Source organism: Mus caroli, unplaced genomic scaffold (genome assembly GCF_978045245.1).
Source record: "Mus caroli unplaced genomic scaffold, Mus_caroli_1 scaffold_8, whole genome shotgun sequence".
NCBI classification, from domain to species: domain Eukaryota; kingdom Metazoa; phylum Chordata; class Mammalia; order Rodentia; family Muridae; genus Mus; species Mus caroli.
The window spans coordinates 91,383,995-91,398,182 of NW_028227263.1; the positions used below are offsets into that span (position 1 = coordinate 91,383,995).

Below are 14,188 nucleotides of genomic sequence, written 5' to 3' on the forward strand. Positions count from 1 at the left end.
ATAATGTATATGGGAACAGACATAAATCAGAAAAGAAAGACAAATGGTCTTCAATGTAATAGAAGGGCACTAAACTTCATGTAAAGAACATAAACTAAAACTACACACGGTAAAGTTACAAAGAGGTGGCTCAACCAAGTTCTCAAATGGCACTGACACAGCTCCTTATCCTGAACATCAAAGCAGCTGTATAGTTCTATACACGTGGTAAAGTGGCAGACTGCAAGGGCGCTACGCCTCCCCACACTGCTGGACCTGTAGTCTGGCTAATGCGCTGCAGTGACATGGCAGTCTCCTAGCTGACTCTATGTTAGAATTATGGAGACAAGCAAACATGGGCACTCTTTGTGCTACTCTGTCCTTAATTAAACAAAATTAATTAACAAAACAGAAAATTACAGGTGGAAAAACAAAAAACCACATACTTGTTGACCATTTTACACCTGTCATATTTGTAAAGAACAAAAGTTTAGTAATATATAACAAGACCCTGCAGGCAAGAGCATAAACGTACCTATATTCTCTTGTAGAGAAATACAGAAAAATCTAGCAAAAGTCACATGTTATTACATAAAGTCTTTGATGTATCAGTTCCACTCTGCATGTGTGTAACTACTGCAATGTCTAAGAGGTAACCACTGCAGGTACTGCCAATAGTAGAGTGGGAACAGTCCCAATGTCCACCACGGAGAATTGGGGTATGGTATGAACAAACAGTTTTCTGTAGAAGGAAATGAGGGAGTTCTCTCTAAAAGCATGTGCAGAAGCTGCCTGTCTTGGCAGGGGAACTGGAACAAGAAAAGTGATCACTGTAAGCTCTTCAGTAATTTTGGATTTTTAGAGACAAATGTCTTAAAAATAAAAATTTACGGTAGCTTCAAAATTATTTAACATTTTTATTTCATTTACATATTTGTGTGTGTGTGTGTTCGTGCGCGTGCATGTGTGTATTGGGGCCGGGGGAGGTAGATGTGTGTGTGCCACAGTGCACATGTGGAGGTAGAGGATAACTTGAAAGAACTGGTTTTCCCCTCTATAATGCTAGTCCTAGTCCTACAGATTAAACTCAGGCTGTAAGGCTGGGTGGCAAGTGTCTTTATCTGTTTGTTGTGTTATCTCTCCAGCCCTAAAATCACTTTAAAAATGAATATATTTATAAGAATTACTTATTTGCCATGTAATTTTAAATGTTTTATCAATAACTGAATAACTTTAAAAATATTCAAAGTGAGTTAGGTGGCTTATGAATTAAAAAAAAAAAAAAGATGACCTACCACTACTGATGACACACTTCTCAATCTCTGTAAGCTCTTCCTTGAAGTTAATGAAGTATTTGTAGAGGGCCCACATGAAGGCCTGGTAGGTTCTAAAGGGAGCGTCAGGTTGCTTCTTAGGTATGGGGCCATTTCCTGGTGGTGGTCTTTCAGAGCTGTGCCCCATGACTTCATCAATGAACTCCTGGAGCCGAAACACAACCTGGCCATATGCTGCTATTTGTTCCAGCACAGATCGTAAACAGCTCTAGAACACAAGTCAAGTATAAGTATTCAAAGCTGCCTTCCACACATGTTCAATTGTAAACAAACTGTGTGATACATGACAAAGGAACATAATGAGTTTCATTCATATTTAAAAGAAACAGTGAACAATCAGTTCATACACACTACAGAATTATGGCTTATACTTTTTAAAAACACACATAAAGTACAGAAAAAAATCATTACAGTATCCAGCTTTCTCAATATAGAATATAAGAAAAAAGAAAGTTAAATAAAAATTAAATGTCACGAATATTTAAGAATTGGTTAAGCCCAGTAAGCACAACTTAATTTTGCTTTTTAGAGTTTTTAAATTTATTCAATAAATTTGATAATGTAAAATGCCCTAAAGGTATATTACCAACATTTAAAAGACTGTTTAATTTTAAATTTAATTTTTAAGCAACAACAGATACTTACATGTGTCAAGTGAGTTACAATAATATTGTTTCTCACAGTTACCTTCCCATCTATCAACTGAAATATAAACATCTTTTTCACCCCTGAAAGTAACCTGAAATGAAATAAAAAAAGATCAAGGTCAATATGCTTGAAGTCTACTAAAATAATCATTAAAGTATAGTTGAGAATTTTATTTTGAAAATTCAAAATTGGGGGGCAAAATGGGTCAATTGCACGAAAATGGGAAGATTGTCAAACTTCACAGGATTAAGACTCAAAATATTTATTTTACCATCATTTATAAGTTCAATCACCCCCCCGCCCCGCCCCGCCCCATACACACACACACACACAGACACACACACACACACACACACACACACACACACACACAGACAGACACAGCCGCTAAATTCCTTAAGATACAAAGATACCCCTGCATGTTTAAAACTGTAAGAATGTTGATCGAATATTAGTACCATCTAGACCCAGGGGCTCATCAGAGGCTGCAGTAGACTCACAGTGTTGGGTACAAGCATAGACAACTCTCACAGACACATTGCAGGTGAAAGAGTCAACAGCAAACCTTGCTTTAAATTCAGATATTCAAAAATGATGGTCTAACTCGATTCCAAATTATTTAAAATGGGAAAGAACATATCAAAATTACACATGCTTCACAGTGAAACCTAAAGTCTGAAATTCATCCCTAAGGCCTGTTGCTAGCCTCCAAGTAGAATGAACTTCTTGAATCTACTCCTTAAACACAGAACAAAACAATTTTACTCCTCAATAGTACAAGCTCCCAGGCTGACGCATCTTACCATAGGGTTTCCCGAATGACCTGTGTCTCAGTAACCACCACCCTGTCATCTGGAACATACAGCAGCTCACTGCTGTACAGGTGCTGGTCCCTATTAAAGAGCAAACATCAAAGGTCAACAGAAAAGTTTTAAGTAAAATTACTCGTCTCAATGAATATATGCAATTTTATACTCAGCAATTAACAAATAAACACAATAAATGCCTTAAGTTCACTCTATATTCGTTTTTCAGATTCACTGAAATCTTTTTAATGAAGCATGTTCAGAGCAATTACAATTGTTTTGTCATTCAATCAATTGCCTAAAACTACGCAATTTTTAAAAAAAATTAGTGTATTTTTATAGAAAGTGCACTAAAATGGAAATTAGATACAGGCTAGCATACACCAATCTACTTAAAACGAAGATAAACATAGTACCATTAGTAATTTCATGATATTAAAATTAATTAGAAATTACTCAAGGGAGGTAAGGCTTAGGTCAACAAAACAGTGCTGTCTAATGTGTCTAAGACCTTCAATTCATCCCCACCATGATGTTATGTGCACTCTTGCATACATTCCACTACACTTGTTTAAAATTAACAAGTTTACAATTCCAGACTTGATTTAAATCACAAATCAAAGTTATATTCTTAACCATCAAAGTTTGTTCTGTCATTATATTAAACAGGAAGTTTAGCTTACCAGACAGCAGCTAAATTGGAGTGCAAATGTGTACTGTGTGGAATTCGGAAGCGCCTGGTTGTCCAGTACTGATGGACTACATGCTGTTCCAGCCAGCTCCGGCTATCTGGCTCATCTGCCACAAAAAGTGGAATACATATCAATTTTTACTGTGACTAGGTACTTTCACCTCCTCCTGACTAAAAGTGTAGCTCCCTTGGGATGAAACCATGTCTATGAGGGCTCTCCCATGGCCACAGTGTAGTCTGTGAGAGGGATGATCTAGATTTACTCAAGTTGTCACAAAGATAGAAGGTTTAAGAATTAGAAGGACCAGGTGGTGCAGTGCATGCCTTTAATGCCAGCACTTGAGAGGCAGAAGCAGGCGGATCTCTGAGTTTAAGGCAAGTCTGGTCTAGTTAGTTCTAGGGTAGCCAAGACTACACAGAGAAACCTTGTCTTGAAAACCCAAAAGAATTAGAAGGAGGGGATAAAACTGTTACTGCCCACAAACTAAAAAGCCCCCAAAACCCAACAAACTACCAAATTTACAATGAAGATGTAATGTAATGAAGAATGCCCAACACTGCAAACCACAGAAACCAACAGTGTTCTTCTATACCTACGTAATCAAAGTAAAACAAATTGCTCAAGATCCATAACAATAAAAAATGCTAACAGGCGGGCCGGGCGTGGTGGCACAGGCCTTTAATCCCAGCACGTAGGAGGCAGAGGCAGGTGGATTTCTGAGTTCAAGGCTAGCCTAGTTTACAGAGTGAGTTCCAGGACAGCCAGGGCTACACAGAGAAACCCTGTCTCAAAAACAAAAAACAAAAAACAAACCAAAAAATTGCTAAGAGACACAGAAACCACTAGATGAATACTTGAGAATATAAAAGAGAACATGAACAATAAAGAACTCACAAATCTTAATAGGACTGGGGGTATGCTCAGTGGTAGAGTATGTTTACTTCCAAGAAGAGTCTAACACAATATAAGATGATTAGAAAAAAATGGAGGTATTGTCAGCTTCCCCAAGTTAAATCTATAAATTTACTAAAACCCTAACTAAAAATCCAGCTGGAATTATTTGTCACACTGCTTCTAAAATGTCCACAGAGTACAGGTTCACAAAGAGATAAGGCAATTTTGAAAAGCAGTGAAGGATAGAATATGTATTCTATACATTAAGACAGAAAACCACAAGCTACAAAAACACCAAGTCTGTCCCTGGGTAGACAAATACTAAAGTGGCAGAAGATCTGTAATAAAGTACAAAGGAGAACCTGATGCATAATCAAGATAAAACCATCAAACAATGATGTTGCTAGTCTTTAGTCTCATGGCATATAAAAAGCCGACTCTGGAGACATCTAATGATTCAAATGTGATCCTATCCAGAGTCTAGTCAGGAAAGTGTAGTCTTCATCTCTCATTAAGGAAAACTCTTTGCAAAGGATGAAGACAACTACAGAAAAAGACATCCAACCAAAATGCAGATTTGTAGAGCCCAGTCTCAACTGATACATCTTCAAGACTCCTGGCATCTAAGGCTCAGAAACCACTGCAGAAGAGGAAGCAGAAAGACTGTAGAAAAACAGGAGTTTGCTCTGCGGTTCTGCATCCTAGGAATGTCAGTAAATCCCCTCATAAAGTCTCACCAACATGGCTGCCTGAACATAACCTAAACAAGGACAACAACAACAGACATGTTAATGTGCATCTGAGAAAGTTCATGAGATCTCACCCCTACACAAAGAACTACAAGCCACCAAGGAATGTGGAGAGCTTGGGGAGGGGGCAGCCTTCCTCAGGACAGAACACACCAATTGGTTGTCCAATACCAAAAGTAAATGGTCAGCCCTGAAAACATACATACAAATTAGCATTATAGTCTAAGTAGTTTGTATTCATGTATGAAACAACAAAAAAGCCATGAATGTAAAAGAGAACAAAGGGAGGAGGCATTTGAGAGGGCTTGGAGAAAGAAAAGGGGTAAATGATACAATTATTTTAATACCCTAAAAAAAAGGAAAATAAATCCTCCCCAAATGCAACAATAATAAAACAAGCCCTCACAAAAATACAGGAAAATGTTGGTTTTAAGCAAAAATTTCAAGACCAAACATTGACCATCTGAAAAATTGTTTTAAGATTTTAAATGTTCTTTATGTAACAGTTTGCGAGTGTGTGAATGTATGTGTGTGCCTGCAGTGGCGGAGAAGTTAGAAGAGGATGCTGGATCCTGTGGAGTTGGATTACAGGCGGTTCTGAGCAGCTCACCTGGAAGCTGAGAACCGACCCCTGGTCCTGGGAGAGCAGCATGCTCTCTTAAGTACTCAACCACTTCTTCAGTGGCTCAAATTCACTGGTTTGATTGAAAAATATGAGGAACAGAGATTATTTTTGATTTAAAAAGCAAGATGATTAAAGCTATCTGCAAAACGTTTAACTTGAGAACTAAGATCAGCAAAGAAATGTTGCAGAGAAGGCAGTAGATACAAAACCAAATGAAGTGGGGCATGATGGTACACTTCTATAATCATAGCACTCGGGAGTCAGAGGGAAGAGAAGGGACTCAGAGAGACCCTGTCTACAAACAACCCAAACTCCACTGGAACAAGTAAATGATGGCAATTATCAAGAAATACACAGAAGAGTCAAGTCAACAAATATGTGAAGTCTTTAAAAAACCAGTTGTCAGCTAAGTGCAGACAACTCCCCAGACCTAATACTTAGTACTTAGGAGATTATGGAGGCAGGAACTTATATCAAAGCCGAATTCTCACACAAGAGCAGATGGAGCAGGGAGCTTGGGGTAGCAGAGGTAACTTGGGGCCTATCATCAAGGGAAAGTGTGTTGGAAATACAAACTGCAAACTTCAGACTTCAATAACAGTTTAAGAACTGAGAAAGAGATGTTCCCATGCTAATATGGACAGATCTTAGGAGTGAGTTCTAAGGAAAGGTAAGGAAACAAGATTTACATATAAATGTAATTATGTAATTTACCATACCAGTAGGCACAATGTTTGCAATGCAGAGCAATGACTGACATATAGATAGCAAATAAATTAGAACAAGTGTTTAAAACTCGCCGACAGGAAAGGGGTATTAAGATTGGCATTAAGAAATAACAGTGGACAAAATATGTATAGTAGGATTTCTTTATCTTAATCTAGTATTTTCTAAAATTTCTACCAATCCTAGTTGCTCACTGACAGATGAAAAGATAAGCATTCAAGTCAAAAACAAACCTTACAGTAAACTTTCTTCCTTTACTAACTTCAGAATGGTTAACCCTTTTATAACAACAAAGAATGCATTTAGGACCAAGTTATCAGAACTACTATTGAAAAACTACATTCTAGGGCTGGAGAGATGGCTCAATGGTTAACAACACTGGATGTTCTTGAAGAGAGCCCAAGTGTGTGCCATTTAAATGGTGGCTCACAACCATCTGTAACTCCAGTTCTAGGGGATTTGATGCCCTCTTCTACCTCTGTGGGCACCAGGCTTATACATGGTATAAACAGAAACATAGCAGCGCCACTACAAATAAAATAGTACTAAAATATTAGAATATTAGTGCTATGTTTCCTTTTTGAACTGACAGAAGGGATAAAAGCTATAGTGCTACTTCTTAGGTACACACTCAAGATCAATTAGCACAGTGGTTCTCAACCCGTGGGTAACATAAGATACTCCGAATAGCACGTACTTTGATTATGGTTCATAACAGTAGCAAATTACAGTTATGAAGTAACAAGAAAACAATGTTATGGTTGTGGGTCACCACAGCCTGAAGAACTTCATTAAAGGGTTGCAGCATCAGGAGTGCTGAGAACCACTGTACTGGAAATGTCAGAGCTCAGCAATAGTCTCATCAATGCCATTAGTCATCAGCCTGTCACCTGACACCTCTTGTGAGAAATCACCAGCACTGAACCATGTATAATACCTTCCCAGCAGACTTGAGGCCCCCCTTTTCTGTTGTGGTCTTGCTCTTCTAATGGGGTCCTGTCTACCTGTATCCCAGAGTCTTCTCTGCTCAAGGGCTGCTGTGCATCTTCATCATCACTGTCTTCAGACCAATTCTGATTTAAGGAGAAAAAAGATCTTACTCTTGAGACTGTAACAATTGGAGTGACTTAGGCTTAAAAATGTAGAACATTTCTGAAGAGAAGCAAAAGCCGCCTTCATCTCATAAGTTTTCATAATGGTGACAGTCTGATTTGAGGTGATAAAAATCATAGGACGGGCTGGGCATGGTGGCGAACGCCTTTAATCCCAGCACTTGGGACGCAGAGGCAGGTGGATTTCTGAGTTCGAGGCTATCCTAGTCTACAAAGTGAGTTCCAGGACAGCCAGGGCTATACAGAGAAACCCTGTCTTAAAACAAGCCCTCCCCGCACCCCCCCCCCCCAAGACTGAAGATCTTAGTCTATGATGTCTACATGCATGGGAGTAGTGTAGATAAAGACTGAGGTGACAAGGAAGGGCAGAGTGCAGACAGAAGTTTCTATGAGTCATTGAAGAGCTAGTGAAAGCTAATTTGTTTCTAGTTTCAACTCAGCCAGATTTACTTTTTGTGATGAATATGTGAGTTCAAATGTCTGTGAATGAAAGTAGCAAGAGCCACGAATGAATTTCAAAAGAATCCCACATGTGTTACTGCTTTGAAGCGGTGACTGAGAATAACACATGCTTTTCAATTTCCTTGATTAAAAGTACAATAGGAACTAAATATAATTAATCACTTAGTACATTTATTGCACTGACCTACTTAAAAATAATTATTTTGGGAAAGGATATTGTAATTTGAAAAATTTCCCCTTTTACTTCTGTTTAAAACAACACCAAATAATTATATTATTATTTAATATGTAAATAATATTGACATACACTGACTTAGCCCAGAATATTAATAAACCTTCCACAATCCACATCATTAAAATGTTAATATTTTGCATTTTATTTAGAGTGTGTATGCTCATCCACGGCTCACATGTGTAGATCAGAGGACAACTTGCAGGGGCGTCTTCTCACCATGCAAGTCAGGGGTTTGGTTCGGCAGTGAGCACCTTCAGCTGAGGAGCCAGACTCACTGGCTTAGTGAAGAGACTTCCTGTTAAACAGCAGGTGCTATGGCAGAAGGCTGCACTAGAACTACTGCTGCCACGTGGGCAAGTACTTATATTTACATCAGCAAAACAAAAGCCACTTACCGGCGTATCAATATCTGGACCAAGGCCAATTTCTTCACCTTCCATCAGGTACTTCCCCCAGTCAAAATCATCCTTCTTTTCTACAATTTAACAAAGGAACCTCAGTTTTATCATAAATATCTGGGAGAAAAAACCCTCAACAACGCTAGAACCCATAAAACTACAAGTAAAAAGAAACCCACATAAAATTAAAAATGCATTCAAGGAACTAAATTTGAAAATATTGAGACACTCGGGACTAGGAAGTAGCAAGCATGGAGCTGAAGGACAGCTGGGCAAAGTGGCTCACACTTGTAGTCCTCGACCTTAAGGTAGTTCAAGGTCATCCTCACCTACATAGTGTGAAGCCAGCTTGGGCTACATGAAACTGTCCTTTAAAAAAAGAGATCAAGCCAGGCGTGGTGGCGCACGCCTTTAATCCCAGCACTCGGGAGGCAGAGGCAGGCGGATTTCTGAGTTCGAGGCCAGCCTGGTCTACAAAGTGAGTTCCAGGACAGCCAGAGCTACACAGAGAAACTCTGTCTCGAAAAACCAAAAAAAAAAAAAAAGAGATCAAGCAAGCAAGACACACTTAATAAATCTGAATTCCAACTTCTCTTTAACCATCTGAATTACTTCACCTTCAAGTGTTGAGTTTTTTCTTTGTAAAATAAAAGTGTTAACTCACAAAGCCAGAGCTTTTATTTTAAATGAAATTTTGCATTCATCCTAAGCAAAAGAAATAATTTTTTTCTCTGTATAGCCTTGGCTGTGATTTTTAGCTTTTAATAAAAATCCTGATGATTATACACAATAAAATAAATTTGTATCTGGTAACATACCCACTTCTTTTTCTCTCGGTGTTTCCACATAATTGCTGTTTGAAGGAGAGTCAGACAGACACAGAAGGAGTGACAGTATGGAATAATGTGCATCTGTCTTTAAAATAAAAAGAGAGATAAGTGAATCAGCCTGAGGTTGGTAAGTGCTTCTGAAGCCAGACTGAGTCATGAAAGAGCTACACAACAGTTGTTTACACACCTGCTTTGCTCATTTTAGGAAACATGAGTTATCGTAAGGTAAATTGTATTCTCTAAACTTCTTCCATAACTCAAACATTTACATATAAGGAGTCTAAGTCACATGAGGTTTGGTTCCCTAGTTCTAACAAGCATAAGACATTTGACTGGGTTAAAGATTTTATTTCTATAGAACTGTAATATAATTCTCTAGAACATGACATTATGGCTAAGTGATGTTATTTTCCAGTAGCAATATGCATCCTGAAGATTAAACATATCTAACAGTTTGACTATTTGACTATAACCTCTATAAGAATCACATTTACATTCAGCACAAATACTGCACATCTATAACTGCACAGAGTACAAGTGTACCTGTTTGCTACACTCAGACAAGTCAAAGATGCTCTTGGCCTTTGTTGTTAAAGATTTACTTGTTATTTTATGTGTATGGGTATTTTGCTTCCATGTGTGTATATGCAGCAAATGCATGCAGCACTCTCTTAGACCAGAAGAGAGTGGAACTGGACTTACAGGCAGGCATTTGTGCGTGGTGCTGGAACTGAACCAGGTCCTCTGGATAAGCAGTAGCTGCTCCTAACTGCTGAGCTATGTCGCCAGCCCTGCTGGTGTTACGTTTGCATTTATCTTATGGAGGGCTCAGTATTTTTTTTTAAATAAACCTAAAAGTCTTTTGATTTTCTTTCACTAGAAACCATACTGTCAAGACATTTCAAGTTTCAATAGATCTTTGTTATGACTCTCATAAACCAATCAAATCTATCTAATGAAAAGTACTATTTTTGCATGTTAGCCTTTCTATGACCCAAATTTCTGAGTCTTTCCTTGTTCATAGAACTGATGTCTAAACTGTAATGCTAGCTATGCAGAAAACAATTAATGGAGCAGGCAGCCAAAGCTTTGAACATTCTCCAAAAAGGATTGTTTAACAGTTCTAAGAATTTTTAACTGGTTAATAATAGGGAAAGCTCACATCTAGAATCATACTGTCCTATTTAAAAAAAAATTGGTAGTTTTGAAGAATTATGGGCTTTTCTTTAGGAAATCTGGAACTTCAGTCAATGTAGCCAGGAAAAGCTTTGTTTTAGGTATGTTGATGGTATGTCTTGATATGTAAATGGCCTTGAACTTGCAACCCTCCAGTTCTCTGTTTCCTTACACTAAGACAACAGGTACAAGATTCAGTGCTAACATTCACAAATGAGAGAAAGCATGCGATCTTTTTCCTGCTGGGTTTTGGTGATCTCTAGCTCTATTTGTTTGTGAATTTTCTAATCTCATTTTTCTTAAGGGCTGAATAATATTCCACTATATAAATACACTACATTTGTATTATCCATTCATCAGCTGTAGGACTAGTAGGCTGTTTTCACTTCCTGGCTATTGTGAGAGTAACAAAGACTGGGATGAGCAGGAACCTCAATAGCAGGATATCGAGTCCTTTGGCTGTGTGCCCAAGAGTGGTACAGCTCATCATGTGGAAGATTTGTAGTTTTGGAGACAGAAACTGTTCTCTGTCCACAACAGGGCAGGTGTACAAGGCCACATACTCATGACTACAGAGGCAGCACAAATGAAGATTTAATGCATTAGAATAAAAAAGGACACAAATTGGGTGAGTATGGGTCTGAGAGGAGTTGGAGTAGCAGTGAATATGACCAAAATTCACTGTATGAAATTCTTAAAAGACCCAATAAACACCATCACCAACAAAGTGGAGCACATGTGCACATATACAAAGCCTCAGAGCACACAACAAAGGATGTAATCTCCATTTAATTTTCCCCAAGCATCGCTTAGCATTTTGAGAAGCACATCAGTAGGCAGCTGTGCTGCTGTGTGAGAGAACCTCCTTGATTACACTTACAGGACCCTGAAGGCATAGCCTACCATGCATGTGCTTCATTTCTGCTTTCTGCTCTACTCATCTCTTTCCTGACGGGAATCTAGATGAGTTAATGGTAATAAACAATAGAACTGATGATGCTAGACTAAGAAGACACTAGTGCTAAGAATTCTTGTAGCAAATCACTGTACCTAAGGGTGGCCTTGGAGCCCCTGACATAATATAAAAGCACATTTGGGCTACAGCTGCTATCTGAGAAATTCAAGGTAACCAAATAGCTCTGATTTCTGTAACCATAGTAAATTCCAAGTGAGACAGCAAACAAGAGCACACTACTTATGTCCTACCAAACCTGAGGCAACAGCTACCTCATTCTCTCTGAGGCCCTGCTCCAGTCAGGGGATACTACTAAATAGAGCGTTTATGAAGAGATAACACAGTGATGATAATTATACTGCAAAGAGTGACTACAAAAGCCCAGCAGTGAGCAGTGGTGGCCCACACCTTTAATCCCAACATTCTGGAAGCAGAGGCAGGTGGGATCTCTGAGTTTGAGGCCAGTTTGGTCTATAAGGTGGGTTCCAGGACAGTCAGAGCTTCACAGAACCCTGTCTCGGAACAACAAAGAGCAGCAATAGCAACAAGAGTGACTATAACTGGAGAGCTCACAACTGAAGGCTTACCTTTATTTTCTCTGTGCTGGGAAGAGATGCATTTAGAAACTCCTTAGTTAATCTCTTCCAACTAGCAGCTTTGTTGATATCAGAATGAATGGTGAATTTTTCATAAATTCTAAAATATTAAAAAAAATCAATTAGAACTTAAATAGCTTTTGAAAATGCATCAGTGAATACATATAGACAGAGAATCAACATACCCTTCTATTGTTTTTTCTACTTTGTGACTGTTGACATCCAAGAAACGATGAAATCTGGTAAAGATAAAATACAGTTTTTAATGCCAATGTTACATGACAGTATTTACTGTCAGGTAGCTAAGTATACTTGAGTCACAGCTCTCCATGTCCCTGCATATGTCTGACACCCCTGACAACCTGTCCTCTGGCTCCTTTGTCTTTTTATATGTCCCACAGTTATGTTCAGTATAACATATTTTCCTAGGGTTTTTGCTAGGTCTTGCTATGTGGCTCTGAGCTCACTAGGAAGCTAAGGATAGCCTTCAACTCACAGCAATCCTCCTGCCTGAGCCACCCAAGTGGGTATAATTTTTAGTGCAAAATTCTGATGTAATTATAGGCATACATCATTGTGACTGGATTTTCTTTGTCTTTTTAATGTAAGAGAGAAGCCCAGTTAAATCTTAACATTTGTCCTCTGAATAATTTTGCTAAATGTACAAAATGAAATACAAAGAAAAGCAAACATATTCATGTACAATTATCAAATATTTAGAAAGCTTTGAAAGGGTCTGGAGAGATGCCTCGGGGGTTAAGAGACCTTGCCATTGTTCCAGGGTCCCCAAGTTCTATTCACAGCACCCACAGACTGTTTATAATCCCAGTTCCAGGGGATCAGCTGTCTTGGGCACCAGGCACACACATGCACATGTGTACAGAGTCAAATCATACACATAACATCATCAACAACAAAACCTAAAATTTAGCAGTGGAACCAAAGGCTGTCATTGATGTAACAACGAACAACGTGTGGAAATAAAGCAACTGTAACACAAGGTGACTGCCACATGTTTTCTACGGGTGACACTGGTGACAGAATGTTATAGGTATGCTTTTAATACTTCTGTTATACTATACAGCATCTATGTCTCTTCCCAACTCTAAAATGACTATCCCCTCCCTCCTATCTGCCACTAGAAAAATACTTGTGGTACATCTGCTTTTCGAGTTACCTGATTTCTTTGAATCCTTGTTCTTTCTATAGATTATAACTAGAAATTGCACTTGTGGTTTTGGGTCGTTGGCTTGCTTCCCATGAACCTGAGAGGTCTGTAGTCTCACGAACTAGGCAGACACTCACGTCTGCGCTTAGAATCAGGATCACAGTCTGACAAACTGTTCACTGTTTAGGGTGAGTTTTACTAGGCATGCTATAGTATGCCTAGTTGTGTTGCTCAATAGTAGAACTTGAATTTGTTTTATGCAATGCAAAGGGAGGACATAGAAGCGGGGAAACTTGTTAGTGGTCCGAGCAAGAGAAGAGGGGGGTTGGTGAGACTAAAAAAACAAAAAACAAAACAAAAAAACCCTAACAGGATGTGATCAGAATTTGGCGCTAAAAATTCACTTTCCCAGCCATCAAATGACTTTTGATGTGCACCGTACTGCGTGTGAGTAAGCAGAGTCAACAGCTCTCTAGGAATGTGCCGCTGCAACTGCAGGTTTCTCGCAAGGGCACCTAAGGGGGGAAACCAAGGCACAGCAGCAGCAGCCCCAGGGGTGCCGGAGGCCGCACTCCCGACCCGGACCCGCCCGCCCGCGCGACTTCAGCTCGCAGCCGCGATCCCACACCTGAAGTTGGACCAGACGAAGTCCAGGGCCAGCTGGAAGTTGGGGTCCGCCTCGTCCTGCAGCCCCGTAACCTGCCGGACAAGCTCGCACACATCATGCTCCAGCTGTCTGTCCATCCGGCTCCCGGACGACTTAGGCCGGGCCATAGCCGCGGCCTACCTATCAGGAGTCTCTG

At 39.3% G+C, this 14,188-nt stretch overlaps 1 protein-coding gene across 2 annotated transcripts in view; it reads right to left on the minus strand.

The window, feature by feature from the left end:
• Tubgcp5 (tubulin gamma complex component 5) overlaps window positions 1–14,188 on the minus strand; it is a 38,194-nt gene extending 24,006 nt beyond the window's left edge. For both annotated transcript variants that reach the window (XM_029479615.2, XM_021166239.3), the window contains exons 1-10: window positions 14,014–14,188; window positions 12,403–12,456; window positions 12,209–12,317; window positions 9,479–9,575; window positions 8,658–8,737; window positions 7,391–7,526; window positions 3,451–3,565; window positions 2,765–2,854; window positions 1,959–2,052; window positions 1,275–1,521 (exon numbers count right to left, since the gene is read on the minus strand). In XM_029479615.2, the coding sequence (XP_029335475.1) occupies window positions 1,275–1,521; window positions 1,959–2,052; window positions 2,765–2,854; window positions 3,451–3,565; window positions 7,391–7,526; window positions 8,658–8,737; window positions 9,479–9,575; window positions 12,209–12,317; window positions 12,403–12,456; window positions 14,014–14,159 (1,168 nt within the window). In that variant the 5' untranslated portion in view covers window positions 14,160–14,188. The remainder of the gene's footprint in view (window positions 1–1,274; window positions 1,522–1,958; window positions 2,053–2,764; window positions 2,855–3,450; window positions 3,566–7,390; window positions 7,527–8,657; window positions 8,738–9,478; window positions 9,576–12,208; window positions 12,318–12,402; window positions 12,457–14,013) is intronic.